The sequence below is a fragment of the Hyalella azteca genome, unplaced genomic scaffold (genome assembly GCF_000764305.2).
Source record: "Hyalella azteca isolate HAZT.00-mixed unplaced genomic scaffold, Hazt_2.0.2 contig4936, whole genome shotgun sequence".
In the NCBI taxonomy this organism is placed as follows: domain Eukaryota; kingdom Metazoa; phylum Arthropoda; class Malacostraca; order Amphipoda; family Hyalellidae; genus Hyalella; species Hyalella azteca.
The window spans coordinates 120,248-133,171 of NW_025935144.1; the positions used below are offsets into that span (position 1 = coordinate 120,248).

The window sequence follows — 12,924 nt, forward strand, 5'->3', positions numbered from 1 at the left end:
CTTTTCCATCCCTTCGAAGTTAAATAATACGACCTTCACTTTCACAGCGCCCGCTGCGAATTTCGAACAAGCCATTATTTAATTGCTTTCTTTTCTGCCGTATTTTTTGCCGCTGCGTCTTTGGTGCTGAAATTGCTACACACAAAATGCTTCTTGTTCCAAGGGGTTTTCTCTACGGTAAGTCTCGTCTGCAAGGTCGTCAGCTTATTGTTATTCTGGCCACGTAGCGCCACAAAAACTCGAGCACTTTCTCAACGATCGGAACTCCGACAAATACATCAAGCCACCGTAATGGTCGTCCTAGAAATGGCGCTAGTAAACTGATATGTTCGATTCCAAGTCACGCAGCTCCATTGGGTTTTTTGATTGTATTGTTTGTTCTCAAAAAATGTTAGGCGAGAATTGTGTTACTCCTGGATTTAAATGTTTCGAAGCTTGAAATTTCAAACCTACGAAGCCATATCGATCAGAATTTCAACTGTCGTAGCACTTTTAGATGAACGCTGTTGATTTGACAGTTAGGCTATCGCAGCTCAGAGTGAATTGTTGTCTTCATCAGTATGAACTATTATGAAGATCTTTCCCTCCGCTACTGGTACAGTTCTGAAGGCGACCGTCAATGATGCATTCGCTGTATATAAAAAATTTTAACCATTAACTGGTGAATTTAACTCAAAAGCTATTTAATAATTTGACGAAGTATTCATAATCGCAATGGAACAACCAATTGATATTTTGATTACAAATAATAGCACGAGTTGTCGGTAATTAAATACTGAGGATTTTGTTAGTTTCAATTAATGTTACACTGAAGTGAATTATCATCATTTAATTAAAATAAAAAATTCTCTGCTGCCGCCCCGCAGCAGACATGAAAATATGTCCCATGTGAGTGAATGGGCCCGGAAAAATGAAATATATTCAAAGAAAATTCTATGCATATCATTCAATTTTCTCGTCGCGTTGTCGCATTTCAATGGAAATAAAATAAGCTGATTTAAAAAATAAGCGTATTTAATTCAATCACAACTGACGAAACTGAATTTAGTGTCAAGGAATAGAAATCTAATATTTATGTAAACCAGAATAACATTATGGTGATAAAGGAAAATTTACCTATGTTGAAGTTATTCAAGAACTTATTTTAAAAAATATTGCGGAGGCTAGCTTTCTCATCGGGAAAAAACATTCAGATTTCAAGTATGGCAGTCTTTGATTGAGAGTGGCTCAGTTCAATGGGATTTAGACTCCTTAAGATTTTTAATTTAAAGCGTGGAAAATATTAACAGTTGGTCTTACCGATGCGCCAGCTTCAGAAGTTGACCAGAAGGAAAACTTGCTTAAACTTGGAAGCTCGAAGTGAATATTTTCATGCAAAAAGTGTATTGCCTAAGCAGGCAGTGTGAATATTAGGGGCATCAGCGGTATTTTTAGAATTTTTTCTTCGATTGGCACTAGAAAAACTTTGAATTCATTCATTTTCTTGTTTAAAGCAAAGAAAACTGCGAACACGAGTTGTTTTCAACGGCTAAATGTTACAATACTGAAAAAGGCAAATAGCATTCGGAAGAAACTCTGAATTACGTGCGAGCCACGCTGTAAATTAATGAATATTTCTATATCCACAGATATTCACACAATTAAAGAACATTATTTACAGAGAAAAAAGTACCTTATCTACAAAAGAAAAAGCTCGATTATTTATAGATAATTAGGGGCAGTCTCCAACAATTTGAGTTCTTTATACGTATGCACAGGAGGTCAATTTTTCGCTTCTTTAGCGCAGTCGTTAGCTTCGCTCCCCAAGTTTTCGTCGAATTATTGTTGTTTTAAGTAAGCGCGATTCTGAGGCCTGAGACGCATCCAAATCGTGATCCACTGCGATTTTCCGATTAATGCGTTTCCTCGAAGTTAATTTGCGTGGACTTCCTGTTTCTTCAGGTCCCGTAGGGAGGCTCAAGTTTTTCACATTTTTCGGCAAGTCATTATTTTCGTTGAACTTGGAAGAAGAGCTCGTGGAAACACTTTTCTTGACGCTTGTGCCGACTATTCTCAATTGTGCTCCTGGTTTAAGTCCTGGAATATTGAGCTCATTACTCATGATAGTTGAGTTCGATGTCGCTGATCGAAGAGTTTCGACTACCGAATCCAAAGAGTTTCTTGGGACTTCGGCTGATGCCAATTTTACTTTCTTAATCAAACGCCTTTTCTGTGCTCGTACATTAATTATTGAAGAATGAGTGGATGGAATTGAATCTTGTAAAATAGTTTTCTCTGAATCTGGGTTTGAAATTTCAGTGTTAGCTTTGTTCGAGTGGACTTGAATTGAATTTTGGTCTTCCTTTTCACGATTATTTATTTGATTGGCTACGTACGCGTCTTGATGGCCGACGTTCTGTTTAGTTACATCATCTGTATGAACTTGCGGAATGTCTTCGCCGACTCTAATAGACAAACGTGAACTTGGGGAACTCACATTTGGTTTAACTGCTGCATTTTCTTCTTCCCTTGTTTTGTCCCATGGAGTTCCTGAGAGTTCATTAATTATTCGTCGTCTTACAGCAGTTCTTCGAGTATTCTGCGATTCAGAGATTGTTTGAATTTCATCGTCTAAATCATCACCCGACGTGTTTTTCATATTTTTGAATAAGTCTGAGAAATTTATAGAAGTTGTGGTCGAAATTTTTTCTGTGGAAGTAGTTACAGATGAAAACGTTTCATTGTCTCGAAGGTTTTCCTCTCCACCGTCCTTCACGTGTGTCCTTTCTTGCTTCAGAAGAATTTTTTCGTCAGTCGCAGATTGTTTTTCAAACACATGTTGGTAATTTCCGGGTTCAACCTTATTACGAGCTTCGGTTTGATTAACTTCAGAAGCATTTTGACCCGCTGCAACTTTGGTCGTTATCAAGCGTCTTCGAGAAGTTCGTCTCACAGGATAAGTAGGAGCTGGGACCTGAGGAGGTGTTGACGGGATCGTTGAATTTTGGTCCTTCTCAGTTTTGTCTGATGTTATGGTAGAGAGGTTCGGTGCAACTTGACCCCTAGTCCTGGTCCTTAATCGTTTCGGTATGTTGATTAATTCAGTCGTTGAAGAGGATTCCTCAGATGCAGTGGTTGTGGCTTTGGATGAGCTTGTTGAATACGTCTCCTGCTGCTTATTAGACTCCCTCGTTCTCTGTTGGGTGCTCGAGAAGGACTCTGGTATTACGTTGGATCGATCGTTTGATTTATTTGCCACGGAAGCTTCTGGTAACAAATTCAATGAATCAGGCGATGAAATTTGACTTCTGTTTCTTGATTTGCTATGCTTCGTGGGTACTTCAGAATTTGGAAATGATTTTTCCGGTTCAGTGGTTGAAAAATGAGAAGCATTCGTATGATCAACTTGGGGCTGACTTGTCGTAGGTCTCACTCTTTGTGAGACTAATTTTGGAGTGGTGATGGTTTCCGCGTGCAATTTATTATCATCACTGTCAAGAGATATCAAAGGAGCATCAGATATCAAACGTCTCCGGGTAGAAATGCGCCGAGATTTTATCCTTATTGAGCTTTGAGTGGTTGAGTATTGGGACTCATCTCTGAGTTGGGAGCGCTGAGTAGTTGAGTGATGGGACTCATCTCTTAGTTGGGAGCGCTGAGTGGTTGAGTATTGGGATTCATCTCTTAGTTGGAAGTTTTGAGTGGTTGAGTATTTGGACTCATCGTTGCGTAGGGAACGTTGAGTGGTTGAGTATTGGGACTCATCGCTGAGTTGGGAGCGCTGAGTAGTTGAGTAATGGGACTCATCTCTTAGTTGGGAGCGCTGAGTGGTTGAGTATTTGGACTCATCGTTGCGTAGGGAACGTTGAGTGGTTGAGTATTGGGACTCATCGCTGAGTTGTGAGCCTTGAGAACCATCTTCAGGACTCAATGAGGTATTACCACGTTGCAGCTGACTCGACTCTTGGATAGGTGTCAGAGTAGAGATCGATTCTTTTACTGGTATTTCTGGTTGAGTTTTGTGATGCTGTGTAGTAATATTCGTTGTTTTTATTGAAGTTATTGACTCTTTTGATTTTCCCTCTACCTCATGTATGGAATTATTTTGGGTGGACGCGGTCCCTGGTACCAAAGCAAAAACTCGTCCACGGCCTCGAGATACCCGCGGGGAAGGAACATCTTTGGCTGGTAATGTAGTATTGACTCCTTCTTTTGTTCCGGATGAGTTATCCAATTTCGCAAGTGAGGTCACCGGTCTCCTCTGCCTAATGCGTTTTCTTGCAGTTACCGCTTGGTAGTCTGAAGTGTTATTTTCAAAGTCAAGGTTTAATTTTAACTCATTTTGTGGTACTGATACATTGTTCCGAGTTCTTGCTGTTCTTTCTGTTACAGAACGAGCACTTGGTTCAGTGACAATGGGTTCTTCAGATAACTCGTAGTCATTCGATACTGGCAGAGGTCGCCTGTTTAATTTTACCACTTTCCTTCTGGCTTTGTTCTGGGCTTGAGGCGGCAATGCTGTTTCGTGACCTCTTATTTCTGTCGGAAAGGGAGCGATACTATTTACGATTCTAGCGGTTGTTTCCTTAGTAGGTTGAACAGTTGTAGTTGGAGTTGGTGCAACAGTTATCACATAGTCTGGCTTTTCTGGTGTGTCTTCATGGCCGTTACTTGAGACCAATGTATGTGCATTTGTGGCTACGACCGGCTCTACCTCCTTGCCACTTGACGCGATCTCAGGCTGGTTATCAACTGAGGCGGTATTGAGCGTGGATGAAATGTTCATTCGATCCTTTTGTGTTTCTTTCAAAGACGACCCAGAATTTCCATACAAAACATCTTCTTCCTGGACGTAACTTATGAGAGTCTTAGGCGTTTGCGTTTCATTTGCTGAAGTAGGAGTCAAATTAGTCAACTTGGACTCCGCATCACTCGATACGACACGATCTTTTTGAAGCTGAACATTGCGTGCGGAACTAGAAGATGAAATTGACCCATCATCATGCACTTGGTCAAAATTATTTTCTTTGTGATCAATTTCTTTGATTGAGTCTATAATTGATGAAGAAATGTCGTTCTGCTGTTTGTCGTCAGATAAGTCGACCGGATTCACTCGGAGCTTCACTCTATGGTTTCGTACCCGACGTCTGCTCGATTGGTTTATACCTTCTGGGATGAGGATATTTTGTCCAAATGAGCTTAGCTCGTCAATTGTTCGAGATTCTGTCAAATGATTCGATGACAGCAATTCTTTTTTCTGCTCCGTTGCGACGGTCGTTGTAGCTACATTGGTATTTATAGCGGCAAATGTTCTCGAGTTTCTTGTGTGGTGAGCATCGCCCTGTTTCCCTGTTAGGGATTTTTTATTTGTCTCTGCATTACCATTGATATCATTTATGCTAGTCTTCCTTTTCCCACTGATTCCCCTAGTGAGATGATTCGTTATTTGATCTCTAATAGAAGGGCCTAACCAAGACAAGTCAAGATACGGCGATGGTGTGAATTTGACAGATCCACGCTTATCATTTACTGGCCGTCTGGTGGATACATAACCTTCTGTCGTGGTACGGGGCAGGCGAGTGGTCCTCGGTTTTGGAGTGGTTGTCGTGGTGGTGGTGGTGGTTGGAAGTAAATCTGGATTCACTTGACCATTTCTTTTGGTCGTATTTACTGAGCCTACAGTCCCTAAATGATTCGAGTTAGGAGCAGCCGTTCGACGTGCAGGAATCTGTTGCTGTGTGTTGAAAAATTTAGTTCTCTCAACTTGTGGGGTTACTGTGTTCAAGCTCAGCCCGAATTCAGTCTCGATGATCTTGCTGGCGTTATTTCTAACATCTGTAGATGCTTCAACTGATGAGGAATCTTTCTTTTGGCGAGGCTTTCTAGGTGGCTGAATTCCGGCAAGCAAACTTGCAGTCGCCGCATCCAGATCATCATCCAGCAATATTTCCAAGTCATGTGATGATTTTACTACATGTCCTTTCGATGGAGGAAATCGCATAATTTCAATGCTGGACACTAATGCGTTGGGATTAATGTTTTCCCTCAAATCACGTGACGCCGGCTTCGTGGTAACTATTTCTCTTGCCTTTAAATCAATGTTGTTTTGAACAAGTTGAACTCGCCCTCTGCTACGGCTCCTACCGCGGTTACTATTGGGAGTTTGACCAGATTTTGGGGACTGCGTTACAGGATTTGGGGGCAACTGCACCTCCAAAGTGGACTGTATTTTTTGAGAAGGAATCAGTTGAACGTTATTTTTCACTGCTGTCCTTTCTGGTTGTGTTTTTATGACTTGCTCTGGGCCTCTATTATTACCTCCGTTGCGCTCGTCTTTTAGTGGAATAGTTGGTGCTGCTGCATGAAATTTATTCTCATCAAAATGACCAACATTGAGCGTGGGCCGATTTTTTCTTGTGCCCTCGGAATTGTGGACTGACCGTGATGTACTTTTAACACCTTCTATGGCTGAAGAACCTTCAATAACTCTTCCTTTGACCCTTCGAATTCCAGGTGAAAATCCTGGAATCTTCCCAGATGACCCTTGAGCTTGATTAATTTTTTTGGCAGTCGTTAAACCGCTATCAGGATTGTATAGCTTAGCTTCGTTACCAATCGAAAGTGAAACTTCAGAAGAACTTATTTCCGTCAATTTGATCGGTTCCTCATTATTCAAATTGGGTTTTTGCGCTTCAAATACTTCAATTTTTCCATGCTGATTTTGGAAAAGAGGAGGAGGAGGGAGAGAGGACATAGGTTCCTTCCAGGCACCGAAAGTGGCTACATTAATGCCAATTTTTCCTTCATCGTTTGATGTCCGCTGGGAACCATCTGACACGCGGAACGAAAGATTTCGAGCTCTGTTTGTAGACAAGTTGTTTTGAGAGAGATACGCGTCGCGGTCTGATCCTGATGACGGCACTTCAGCTTCAGAATTTCCCAAGGCATTTGGAGGATCAAGGTTCTGTAAAGACGCGAATGATATTTTTTTTGGACTTTGTGGAAGGACTGCTGCTCCGGCTAATGCTAGCTGAGGTTTAGCTGAACTCAAGTTCCCTCCTCTTTTTCTTGGATTAACAAAGACAGTCTTATCACTAGGAATGACTTCTTCTATCGGTGATAATTGATTTGTACCGACATCATTATTTTCAGAATTTGACTGATTCTTAGCCGCCGGCTGTCGTAGATTCAATGCCAACTTTGGAGCTTGTGCTCTTGAAGACAGAAGAGCAGCATTAGTTTCGAAATTGGCGTTGGTAGCCTTAATCCCGAGCTTGTTGTTAGAATGCTGGCTTAGTATGTCGGAAGGAACTTCCCCTGTAGCAGATAAAGGTGTACTGGGTTCAACAACCACTGAAGGATTTGCATTCGCGTCATTGGGAGGGGCAAGACTAGAAGGAATTTGACTAAGTTGCGAGCGTGATTGGATTGAAGTTTGACTGTAGAGTGAGGGAGTTTGACTTTCACTTCGTTGCACAGGCTCAGACAAAACGGTTGAGCTCTTTGAGGACTTAACCAGTCCAGACGAAGCAGTTGGTTTTGGTTCTGGTTTAGGTTCTGGTTCTGATTCCGGTTCAGGTATTGGCTCTTCAGAAATTTCTGGTAATGAATTTTGAGACACCAGAATTGGCTGAGTACCTGCCGATACTTTCCTTCCACGAGGGATGCTCTGAATATTTTCCTGAACTCCCGCCGACTGTGCACGTGTCTTGGAGGAACCATTCAAAAGATGTACATCGCTCAGACTTGACGGCAGACTTGGACTTTGTTCAAGAGGTGAATTGTTTGAACGAGGATTAATATCTTGTCGTTGTCTGCTTAGTTGGGCATTACCGCTATTTTTTGGAAGCTTGGAAGAGAGAGTGAAACCTTCGTCAGCGTCTAGTTTTGAATCTATGAAGGACGGAGCTGAATCATCAATACCACTGACGTCTTCCGATGATCTTGACTGAGTGATGCCTGTGTCAGTGAATTCTGAATTTTTAGATACGTCTAGTGAATCAGTAAGTGGTAGGGATTGTAGAGCTGGAACTCTCGGCAGTGTATTCGTTTGTAATGAAGTTGATCTTGGGTTTGAGTTTCTAGATTTTTGGATACTTGAAGCCCCTGTAGCGCGAGGAGAAAATGAAGAGTTTGCTATTAGTTGTTTGTTGGCTGCCTCTTGTTGCGCCTGACCGAAGACGCTGTTGAGGCCATACAGCAGGTGTGCCGAGTGGCAAGGGAAGGCTCGGTCTTGCGCGATGCAAGTTCTCGAGTCTTGACTGAAGCGTGTTTGGTTCGGGCAGAAGAAACTGGAACATTTCGAATTGGTTATTCAGACTCATCTTTTCAGGGAAAATTGTGTTTAGATATATATGCGATCAAAATATTTTGTTATTGTTGTTAACTACATCAGCAGAATTACTGGCACTGTTAATTGGGATTTTATCCCTTAAAATATAAAACAATACGAAATATAATCAAACATGAAACTCATTGAAATTAATATTCTACCATCAAAATTTTCATATATACTGTTAATGCCACAATGTGACTTGATTTGTATTTTCTAAATAGTAGTACTCGGGTAATGAAAATAAGTAAATCGATTCCTTATTACCTTGTAGTCGTCAATATTGTTATTCACAGCAGCACAATTACTTCCCAAACTTACCTGAATCTATAAGGTTCTCGTTGTCGTCCCGAAGGTGCCGTGTTGGGCATGCAGATGTGGAAGACTTTACAGTCGAGCGCCTGGTCGGCGTAATAGCCGTACTGCAGCTCTGCGCAGCTGAAGGAACTCTGATCTGCCCCCACCACCGCCGCCGCGTCCGCTGCGAACCCGTACGGTGAGTGTGGTCCCGAGAACTGGAATGCCGTTACAAGTTACTGTTGTAATTGAGTTATTTTCTAAGTGAGTAATGAGTACGGCGGGTGTGATCCCAAGAACTGGAATTCAAATACATGTTATAGTTACTGAAAATGTAACGAGTATGAAATAGAGTAATGAGAGTGAGTAAAAAGTAATTGATGAGGATGAGTAAGATAATGTATATAAAATTACATGGCATTTTCGGCGGCTAGAAAATTCGGAAGGCCATTGCATTGAAAACCCTTGTTTATTTATTCGCTCTGATGCTTGGAAGGTCCTTCATTGAAGAGCGAAAATCTCCCAGTTGAATTATCTGATCAAATGGCACCATCATGTGGGGCTGATGATATTTCAATCTTCATATCTCTCCTGTATGAATGATACCAAATCGGACATTAAAAATAAACGAGTACATTTTTGTGAATGCCCTCCACAAGGAAGTTTGAACGTCTCCATGAATTATTGCACTTTTCTCGAGCGCGGTGAAGGTTTCAGCGATTGATGACAATCTTAGTTTTGTTCCAGTAACAAGAGCATCTTATGAACGAAATGAAATCTGCAAGATTACGATCAGTTTAAAAAACTTCGTAGTTCGTAATCAGAGATCCCTGGATCTCATAACAATGATCCCATGATGAGATGACCAAACCTGCATTCAGATTCCAAGATCAATCCCCGCAAATTATGGCTATTGACAAGCAATTGATGAGCGGTAATGCGCTTACGTGACGGGGATGTGAAGCAGTGAAGGCGATGCAGCACAGCGCTGCCATTAGCCCGATGGCAGCTCCTCTGAATGTGAGCCTAAGCATGTTGATCCCAGGCAGGTTTCTGCTAGTTAATTGTTAACATGGGACTTGCCGCGGCTCAACGTGCGGTATCAGGCTGCTTGAGTCTCAATATCTAAAGTTCGTTGATCGTTGTCGTTGCTCGAGGTCGTTGTTCGATTATCTATTATGTCGAATTTTCTCCGACACTTACACTTATTATTGCATGTCCTGTAAGATCGAAAAGATAGATCTATTAGTGTCTATGTACCTTTGCACATTACAGACAAAAATTGAATGAAATTTTATAATCGCAGACATGACATAACTTGATATTCGATACTTTGTCCAGGGTCTGAAGATTAATAAAAAAATAAATATGGTAAGATTGAGCCAGCGTCATGTCATCAATATTAACTAGAACACAGACGATTAAAATTAATTGCTTGCTTCAGAGAAGTGCTTAAGTATCTCAACGATTCATAAATCCCGACAAAATATTTCATCTTGCAGGCTTAAGCAACGTCTGTGAATAGCGCTTCTCCCGCGTCCGCTTCGGGATCACAATGGCATTCAATACCCATCTCGATCGCTCCAACGAACTAAATCCTATTTCACGCGGAGATTTCAATAGCGTATTCTGAGGGCCCGGAGGCTTGGGCAATGTCCTCTCAGTAATGCATTCTCACGACGTCGTCTGGGACGATGGTGGTGCGGAGCTGTGGTATTCTTGCTGCAGTGCCTTCACTCTGCCAACTCACTGCACTGCCTTCACTCTGCCAACTCACTGCAGTGCCTCCATTGCAGAAGTCTGCGAGGTCAGGCTCCAGGTTTTGTGGCGCATAGAATGGCAGTAAACCTCGCATATTATTTTGAAGGATTTTGAAGATCGTAATACGAAACAATTGCTTATGTTTCGCAACATAATACTCTTGGATATATATTTTAGCACTATTTACTTTAAAGCGTGCATGCATTAAGGATCTACGATATAGGGACGCATTTGCGCATTAATTTTTTAGGAGCTTTTTGAAATACTTCATAGAAATTATACTTTCAATATGAAGGAATGGATTTACTAGAACTTAACTTAATTGGAAATGAAAAGTGAGACTGAAGTAGTAACATGTTTGCTTGAAGAATGTATAGACCACGCCTAGTGACTCTAATAAAATTTAATGTTCATCTGAGAGTACAGTTTTATCTTAAAACCGAGAAGCACTAAAAAGCCCATCAAATGACTCATGAGGAACCGCTATATATAAACAATCGCACCTCGAATCCATTCCGGTTTCATAAACCCTCCTTCTTCGTCCTCTCTCTGTACAGCCCAGCTGGATTAATTTGCGATGCAGCGTCGACTGATTGAATTTTCAAACCGACTCTTTGGATTAAGCTTTCGTTTGCTTAGGTCCATGTGCAAATTTGTGAAGCAAAACGAGATTGAATATATTTTAATAATTGGTGTGTCAACTGCCGCGATCCGTGATTATAGTTCAGTATTCTTTTAAGCCAGGAATGTATGCATAACTTTATTACGCGCATTTAATACTGCCCACGCAGCATTATCTGCAACATTTTTTAATGCATGTTTCTAACAGTTTTTTGGGGTTTAAATCATCTTTAACTTTAAAATATATTACATCTAATATGTAATAAATGTAAAATATTAAATCTAAAATAATCTAAAATCATATTCCCAAAGAAGAATGTTCTCCCGTGAAAATAAAATGTAATATTTTTGAGCTCATGTGCCATTTGATAAAATTCCAAATTAATTTCCTCGTTTCCAATTAAAAACGGATTTTTAAGGGGACCGTCTACCCTCCGGAAAAACTTCTACAGTTATTATCCGATCATCATCAAACTTCACATACATACGTAAATGTAAAAAAAAGAACATTTTGCTCCTATGAATTTTTCGAAAAAATTGATAGAAAACGTGAAATTCATAGAAAACGGCCAAAAACGGGTACTTTAGAAAATCTATCTCCTCCTACATATATCGTCCTACAACATCGAGACACGTATCATTAGATTCGTAAAGACCATACCTATCGACCAACCCATCACTTTCTTCATTTTCCCCATAGTTTTTTTATGCGCGTTTTTCCCATTTTTCCATTTTTCCCTGCCCCCCCCCCTTCTCCCCCATATATATGACGAACCATGCACAAATTAAAAAAGTGATGGGTTGGTCGACAGGTATGGTCTTTACAAATCGAATGGTATATGTCTCATTGCTGTAGCTTTAAACTCTAGGAGGCGATAGGTTTTCCGTGAGAGCAGTAGGAGGTTTACAACACGCTCAAAAAACGGCCGCGTGGGACGTAAACGGACGTAAAAGAGTCGTAACGTAGCCTAGATACCGTAATTAAGCCTCAAACCAAGTCAACGAGGCATAGAGCGACTGGCAGTACACCTCCCACCTCGCTGTCTTGATGGGCACTGAGTCTGTTGGCCGCTATACGCGATATTTTTAGAGCTTCTATTGAATTATCTCCCATTCAAATAGTGAAGGCTGCCCCCCACCGCCCTCCATTCTGCGACGCGTCTTGCACGTCAAAATGCAGGTAGAGATATGGTTCTGATACCGTTCGACGCGTCAGAAAGTAAGCTGATGAGCACAAAAACCGGAAAACGCCAAAATTTGAAAATTTAGGGTAGACGGTCCCCTTAATGGCCATGTATAAAATAGATGCATAAAAAGCATCTCATTAATCAAAGAGAAGTAGAGTCAATTCATCTTCTCCATTCTGATTGGCGGTGCAGAATGTGGTCGACCAGAGTCTCCAGAAAATTTCCCACGTAGCGCTCTTGATAAAGCCAGTTTGCAAGTCAGAAATGCCTTCATTTCGGGACCACCGCTGCGTTCATCCAATCTGTCTAAAATGCACGCGTCAGGAGAGCTGTTGCATCCCACGCGTTCCTTTCCATCAGAACTTTCCACATTGCACAGGACTTCATTAATCCCCTCAATCCTTCTTGCTCCTGTTAACCTCAGGACCGTGTATCCTGAAATGCAGGCGGCAGGATCTGTCGTAGACCCGCGCAATTCACTTGGCGCAAGTCAGCAGGTTTCTAAAGCCTGGCATAATTCGGCACAATTCTGCATTATGAGCGCGCCAGGGATGCTAGACTTGCATAAGACGTGCGGTCTCATGACGTCTTCCATTTATTAGGCGCTCTTCTTGGAACCCAAGCCAAGGCACCAAACCACTCATGCGTGCCATTGCTCACTGAGCGATCCGCTGCAACTGTAATCTGAACTGAAACGTAACGGAGACTAGTAAATAGTTGTTTTTATTTATCTGCAGTATTATTAAT

General features: G+C 41.4%; 1 protein-coding gene across 1 annotated transcript; it reads right to left on the reverse strand.

Moving 5' to 3' along the window:
- Positions 1-996: 996 nt before the first annotated feature.
- Positions 997-9,963, reverse strand: LOC108677263. Its single transcript, XM_018165464.2, has 3 exons — positions 9,556-9,963; positions 8,633-8,826; positions 997-8,270 (listed from the first exon to the last, which is right to left on the reverse strand). Exons 1-3 carry the CDS (start codon positions 9,640-9,642, stop codon positions 1,790-1,792), a joined length of 6,762 nt encoding a protein of 2,253 aa, XP_018020953.1. The 5' UTR covers positions 9,643-9,963; the 3' UTR covers positions 997-1,789.
- Positions 9,964-12,924: the final 2,961 nt, after the last annotated feature.

Excerpts from the sequence above, each read along its gene's own strand:
- LOC108677263 (XM_018165464.2), bottom strand. The coding sequence starts at position 9,642 with ATGCTTAGGCTCACATTCAGAGGAGCTGCCATCGGGCTAATGGCAGCG. Across the intron at positions 8,827-9,555 it reads CTGCTTCACATCCCCGTCAC|TTCTCGGGACCACACTCACC; the intron begins GTAAGCGCATTA and ends ACGGCATTCCAG. Across the intron at positions 8,271-8,632 it reads CGAGAACCTTATAGATTCAG|TTTCTTCTGCCCGAACCAAA; the intron begins GTAAGTTTGGGA and ends GAAATGTTCCAG.